The sequence below is a fragment of the Artemia franciscana genome, chromosome 11 (genome assembly GCF_032884065.1).
Source record: "Artemia franciscana chromosome 11, ASM3288406v1, whole genome shotgun sequence".
NCBI lineage: Eukaryota > Metazoa > Arthropoda > Branchiopoda > Anostraca > Artemiidae > Artemia > Artemia franciscana.
The window spans coordinates 46629449-46636948 of record NC_088873.1 but is presented as its reverse complement, the minus strand read 5'-3'; the positions used below and the strand labels follow the sequence as shown (position 1 = coordinate 46636948).

Here is a 7500-nt window from a genome sequence, read left to right as displayed (position 1 = left end):
CTAAAGAAATTATAGATATTCTAGCTTGGGAAAACTTCAAAATAATTATATAATTAGAGTCAAAATTCTACTAAGAATTACCAAGTGATAAGTAAACAACAAATCAATTTCATTAATTAATAGCTGGATTGGATCTTATATCATCGTGGCTAAAACAAAAGGAAGCATTTTATAATTTTGCAAGGACATCACTTTTCACAACTATATAGTGTAGCAAAAACAAGATTTTAAACTTTAAAGGTCTTATCAAAGCACTCCAACAAAAGTTCATGAATTTTGGTTATGACGTCAGTTGACATGTGAGAAGGGGCATAATGAAATTAAACCCATGCATAACACTCATTCCCCTGTTATACCTTTTTCTTTCTGTCCCTATAAGATGTGTTCATCATTTACGTCGAGAAACTTTTTTTTGTGTTTAGAAATAAACAAAAACTAGCAACTTCAGTTTTGTTAATTGTACACTCATCTTTGTGCCCTTAACTTAAACACTTATTGTTTAAGTTAATTATTGTTAATTATTAAGTTAATTATTGATTGGAAGAGAAAAGAAAACACACACTAGATTCGAGTCATAATTAAGTCATAAATAACAGATCAGTTATATATTATTACACTTCACGAAGGGTTGGGAGGGGGGTGGGAGTGGTGCTGGAGACCCACCTATAAAATTTGACAATTTCGCTCATTTAGTAAGATAAGTCACGGAGTAAGGACTTATCTCACTCTTGAAGCAGAAACTCTTGTAACGACTTAAAGTCGTTAATATTTAATATTTAAAGTATAATACGTTTCTTTTCGAACAGAGTTTGCAAAATAACAGAAAAGACCTTTTTCGTTTTGCAGCCATTAAATACTCAAAAAGTTGATGACAAAATTTAATTTTTACACTGAGCGAGTGGATAACATAGTGACTCCCTTTCGTCTTTCGATTTTAGCTTCATTATCATCAAAATCAGAAAGTGGTGGATACAATAGTCTGTATTCTTTAAATTTTGACGGAAAATAAGTATATGCAGGATTCCTAACAAGAGTCTACTTTTCGACAATATTTTAGGTGTTTTTGTAATATTACAAAAAAGGAAAAAAATTAAAATAAAGAAACTCAAGAACAAAATCTGTGCTATCGAATGTTATCTCCATCTTCGTCTTGTGGTTAAGTACACTGATAACTAAGCCTCCAGAAATTTTATATAGGAAACTGATACAGGCAAGAAATACTTTGAATAATCGAAAAGTTTATGACAAAATTTGGTTTCTCATATAACGGGCAAGTAGATCTCATAATGACTCCCTTTTGTCTTTCGCTTTTAGCCTCGTGACCATCTAGATCAGAAAGTGGTGGATGCAATATTCTGTATTTTTAAATTTTGAAGGAAAATAAAGATATGCAGGATTCCTAACGAGACCCCAAATTTCGACAATATTTTAGGTGTTTTTGCAATATTACAAAAAAAAAGAAAAAATTTAAATAAAGAAACTCAAGAACAAAATCTTCGCTGTCGAGCGGTATCTCCATCTTTGTCTTGTGGCTAAGTAAACAGAAAACTAAGCCCCCAGTGTATGGGAAATTGATACAGGCAAGAAATACCTTGAATAATCAAAAAGTTTATTACAAAATTTAGTTTCTCATATAACGGGTAGGTAGATCTCATAATGACTCCCTTTCGCCTTTTGATTTTAGCCTCATAATCTTCTAGATCAGTAAGTGATGGATATAACTTTGATGGAAAATGAAAATTTAAAAATTCATAAAATTCAAAACCTAAATACATATTTTAGGTGTTTTTGCACTATTACAAAAAAAAAACTAAAATAAAGAAACTCAAGAACAAAATTTTCCCTATTGAACGATATCGTCTTGTGGGGTCAAGATCTTCGTCTTGTGGTTAAGTACACAGATAACAAAGCCTCTAGAAATTTGATATTTTAATTGATGGATACAATGATCTATATTTTTTTTTTCATTTTGATGGAGAATAAAGATGGAGGGATGGAGACCTAAAGAGACCATACTTTTTCGAAAATATTTTAAGTATTTTTGCAAAATCACAAAATGAAAAGAAAAGAATTTAAATAAAAAAAAACTCAAGAACAAAATCTTCCTTATCGAATGGTAACTCAATCTTGCGGTGAAGTACACAGATATCTATTATCTAATAACAAAATATAAATTAACAAATCAACTAAGATCATTTTTATACAATTCTAATGGAAGGGGGAGATTAATGCCAGGTTTGCTTCTCACTCAATTGGACTATCTGTCTTGGCTTTTTCTACAATTAACCATGACTTGATGCCCACAAATATTCCATTTTAATTCAAAAGCCTCTGGTAATTCTGCATAGGAAATTGATACACGGAAGAAATGACTTAAATAATCAAAAAGTTCATGACAAAATTCAGATTTAATATACCGGGTGAGTGGGTCATATAGTGACTCCCTTTCGTCTTCCGTAATGCTGCAACTAAGACTCTGACAAGAAAATCAATTTTGAAAACCTTTAATCAATTTTGAAAAGTTGAAAAATCAATGTTGCACAAAATAACAAAGTGAACTTACATGTAGAGAAGAGTTAAACCTTTCAGTAGAAAATTCTGGTTGATTCTCGGATGTAATACTAGCTGCAGCCTCAGGCGTCGGTTGTGGTCTTTTCTTCTACAATGTTAAAACAGAATCTATAATATTTTATGCCTAAAACATGTTGATATGCATGTAATAGATGCGAGCATCCACTGTCCAAGCAGCAAATTGTTAGCGACAATTTTATTGAAAATTGTTAAGATTCTCTAGCAATTCGAAATATTGATAAAGAAAGCTTTCGGCGGATTTTCAGCCCGAAATTCAGATAATTAAGGAATACAATTAAACTTGAAAATTCCTTCATTTGGAAATAACTGCAGACCGATTATATGTTTTACAATTTTTATTGCATTCTTAATTTATTTTAGCGCTTAAAATACTGCTTTTATCTAGGCTTACATTTGAAGGTCCATTTTCAATTTCTCACCCAATTAAAATGATCCCAAAAATTGTTAGTAACTAATATATTTCAGTCGATTTTTCTGTTTTCTAGAGCCAACGAAAAATATTTTAGCAACACAAAATGTAACAAAAATAGTTTCCAGAAATAGGAACAAATATAGGAGCTATAAAAAAAAAAGTTAGTTTTCCTAATATATATTTAGTGCCACCCTCGTGTTTAAGTATTGTAAAAAAGTGTTGTCAAAAGAAAATGGCTTATACTAAATAACAAACTCCGAAACTTGGCAAAATGAATCATTATAGCTGTGATTCAGAGCTGAAATGCAATTCCAAATATTATCAAGTATATTCAAAAAGAAACTGCAAGACATAAATGAAAAAAAATTAACAGAACTTCTTTTGGAAAAAATAATATAGGCGTTTCATGCAAGCATGGCACTAAGCCCAAAATGAAACACCACTGGGTAGGATGGTGGAAACAGGGCTCAGAGAGGTCAAGTTGAAAATATGACTCGTGAGCGAAGAGGTGGCTCCTCCCAGAAAATTAATGGGCGGCCTACGACCAAATATAACCAAAAGGAGAAAAAAGGCGAAAAAAATCAGTAATTTTAGCTTTTTTTAACTTTACGAAAGAGAAATGTTTAAAATATATCTTGTTTTCAGTAAGGGAAAATAACTGAAGCCATCTTGCTGTTTACTCAAGCAGGGCTATCTTAAACCTTTTAGAACACTAGAACGTTTTTAAGGCTTAAGTTACAGGACAAGATTTTAACCTTTTAGACTTGAAGAATGACCTTTTTTAAAAGGATTTTCACCTTCTAGTCCTTATTAGTTAAAGACTAATAAAGACTAAAAGAGATAAAAGACTAAAGAGATAAAGACTAATTGGCTGGGTTTCAAATGTTTCTCAGAAGTTTTGGAGGTTATAATACAAAAAGGGAAATTAACATAATCATTTTCATGATTTTCACGAGAATTTATTATAATGAGTGTTTTTATGGCACTTGGTATTAACCAAGTGACATATAGCAATCGCAAATTCTGTCGGTTTGTCGGTCCCGGTTTTGCTACTTTAGGCACTTCCAGGTAAGATAGGACGATAAAATTTGGCAGGCGTATCAGGGACCGGACCATATTAAATTAGAAATAGTCCTTTTTACCGATTTGACCATCTGGGGGGGGGGAGTGGGGGCCCATTAATTCGGAAAGAATAGAAAAAATGAAGTATTTTTAACTTACGAACGGTTCATCAAATCTTAATGAAATTTAATGTTTGGAAGGATATCGTGTCTCAGAGCTGTTATTTTAAATCCCGACCGGATCTGGTGACATTGGGGGGAGTTGGGAGGGGGAAACCTAAAATCTTGGAAAACACTTAGAGTGGAGGGATTGGGAGGAAAATTGGTGGAAAAAATAAGCACAAGTCCTAGATACATGATTGACATAACCAGAACGGATCCGCTATCTTTGGGTTAGTTGGGGGGGGGGGGGTAATTCTGAAAAATTAGAAAAATGAGCTATTTTTAACTTACGAAGGGGTGATGGGATCTCAATGAAATTTTATATTTAGAAGGATATCATGTCTCAAAGCTCTTATTTTAAATCCGACCGGATCTGGTGACATTAGGGGGAGTTTGGGGGGGACCTAAAATCATGGAAGACGCTTAGATTGGAGGGATCGGGGTGAAACTTGGTGCAAAAAATAAGCAGAAGTCTTAGATACGTGATTTACATAATTGGAACAGATCTGCTCTATTGGGGGGTAATTCTGAAAAATTAGAAAAAATGACGTATTTTTAACTTACGAAGAAGTGATCGGATCTTCATGAAACTTCATATTTAGAAGGACCTCATAACACAGATCTCTTATTTTAAATCTCAACCGGATCCAGCGTCATTGGGGGGGGGGGAGGAAATCTTAGTAAATACATAAAGTGGAGATATCAGGATGAAACTGGATGGAAAGAATAAAAACCTGTCTAAGATACGTGACTGACATAACCGGACCAGATCTGCTCTCTTTGGTGGAATTGGGGGGGGGGGGGGTTAATTTGAAAAAATAAGGTATTTGTAACTTACGAAAGGGTGACCAGATCTTAGTGAAATTTGATATTTAGAAGGATATTGTGCTTTAAAGGTCTAATTTTAAATTCCGACCAAATCCTGTGACATTGGGGGGAGTTGGAGGGGGAAACCGGAATTCTCGGAAAACGTGAAAATTGGGGTATTTTTATCTAACGAATAGGTGATCGGATCTTAATGAAATTTGATATATAGAAGGAATTCATATCTCAGAGCTCTTATTTCAAATCCCGACCAGATCTTTTGACATTGGGGTGAGTTGGAGGGGGAAATCTTGGAAAACACTTGGAGTGGAGGAAGCTTGGTGGATAGAATAAGCAAATGTCCTTGATACGTGATTGACGTAACCGTACTGGATTCGCTCTCTTTGGGGGAGTTGGGGGGAGGGGTTCAGTGATTTGGCGAGTTTGGTGCTTCTGGACGTGCTAGGACGATGAAAATTGGTAGCCGTGTCAGGGAGCTGCACAAATTGACTTGATAAAGTCGTTTTTCCAGATTCGACCATCTGGGGGACTAAAGGGAGAGGAAAAATTAGAAAATTTTTCCCCCTAAAGGAAAATCCCCCTAAAGGGAGAGGAAAAATTAGAATTAGAACTTACGAGTGGGTGATCGGATCTGAATGAATTTTATATTTAGAAGGACATCGTGACTCAGAGCTCTTATTTAAAATCCTGACCGGCATTAAGCCTCTGATTTTCCTTTTAAATCAATCTATTGATTCATAGAATTTTGCTAGAGCTCATACCATATGAGCTCTTGGCTCTTAGCTCTTCTTGACTCGTCACAAGTGCCATATGAGCTCTTAGCTCTTGTTTCATATAGCTATGGACACCAGCAAAGGGGGAGGACATGGGGCAGTGCCCTTCATTCCTCTGAAAAAGAGGAAATAATTAAAAAGTATAAAAATAGGATAATAAGAAGTATTCCCATTTAGAACCTGATAAAAATAAAGTTCCTGGTGGCAATTGATTCTCCCTGGAAAATCTGGCGGCACTCCTTCTTGTTCATTAATACTGTGTACTGTGTCACAGTTTGGTTGTCGATGTGTACTAGTCATTTATACCTGTACCATGTTTTACAAAATAAATCTGTTAAGAGTTTTAGCAAATGATTTCTCCCGGAACTCAGTAAAATCTAGATATAAGCAATTACAATTTTACTGTTATTAGGTTTGATTAAATTTTATGTTAATTTGTTTGAGCATAAATTTGTTTTTAATTTCTTACCAGTATGTTTCTCAAATTTCTAATAAAGAAAGGGTTGAACCGTCATCAAACAATCAATGCTGACTTGGTTAGAATACCGGAAATCTGGAAAAGGTCCTGAATTCTGGAATTAATTTCCTTTGGAATTTAAAGGTCAGAACGCCCCTGAGGAATTCCCTGCTTCTTTGCGATGTACTTATTTTAACCAATATTCTAGAGTAGGGGTGAGTTATGAATTTTGAAGTGAATATATATATATATATATATATATATATATATATATATATATATATATATATATATATATATATATATATATATATATATATATATATATATATATATATATATATATATATATATATATATATATATATATATATATATAATTGTAAACTGTTAAAAGAGAAATTGATTCATGTGTATCACTAGGTGAGCACCGGCCTGTGTCAGGAAGTATAATGTATCTTAGAGAATGAGTTTGGATATCATTCTAGCTCCATATTAAATAAAAAAAACAAGTTTTTTTAACGGGAAGTAAGGAGCGACATTAAAACTTAAAACGAACAGAAATTACTTCGTATATGAAATAGCTGCTTCCTCATCAACACCCCGCTAAAGTTTGACTCTTTCTCTTAATTCTACTTTTTGAAACAGTAAAAAACTTTAGCGTAAAGAGCGGGGCGTTGATGAGCAAGCAGCCCTTTCATATACGAAGTAATTTCTGTTCGTTTTAAGTTTTAATGTCGCTCCTTACTTCCCGTTAAAAAACTTGTTTGTTTTTTTATTTAATTTCTGTACGTTTTTGGATCAATGCATGTTTTGATTTTGGCTCTCCGCAGATGAACAATTAAAACGAAATTTGCATATTTATTTTTTGGCTAATTGGCTTTCTCGTAGTTTTGATCGAGTGCTTTTACGAAAAAAAGAAGCGGGGGAGGAGGCCTAGATGCCCTCCGATTTTTTGGTTACTTAAAAAGGCAACTAGAACTTTTAATTTTTTACGAATGTTTATTAGTAAACGATATACGTAGCTTACAAATTAGCTTACGTAAAGAACTTCTGTATTCTCATGTTTTTATTACGTATATGAAGGGATTCATCCCCTCGTCAGTACCTCGCTCTTTACACTAGAGCTTAAATCTTGTCCCAATTTCTTAAGAATGACCCCTGAATCACAAAAGCCGTAGAATAAATAGTTGAAATTACTAAAAATGCTTTAGCGTT

The 7500-nt window shown here is 33.6% G+C and overlaps 1 protein-coding gene across 1 annotated transcript in view; it reads right to left on the bottom strand.

Annotated features, from left to right (window-relative positions):
• The window catches only part of LOC136033301 (DNA repair endonuclease XPF-like), a gene marked incomplete in the record, with an annotated part of 109126 nt that overhangs the window by 6299 nt on the left and 95327 nt on the right, over positions 1 to 7500 (bottom strand). The window contains 1 exon segment of the mRNA XM_065714072.1: positions 2564 to 2659. Within this exon segment, the coding sequence (XP_065570144.1) occupies positions 2564 to 2659 (96 nt within the window).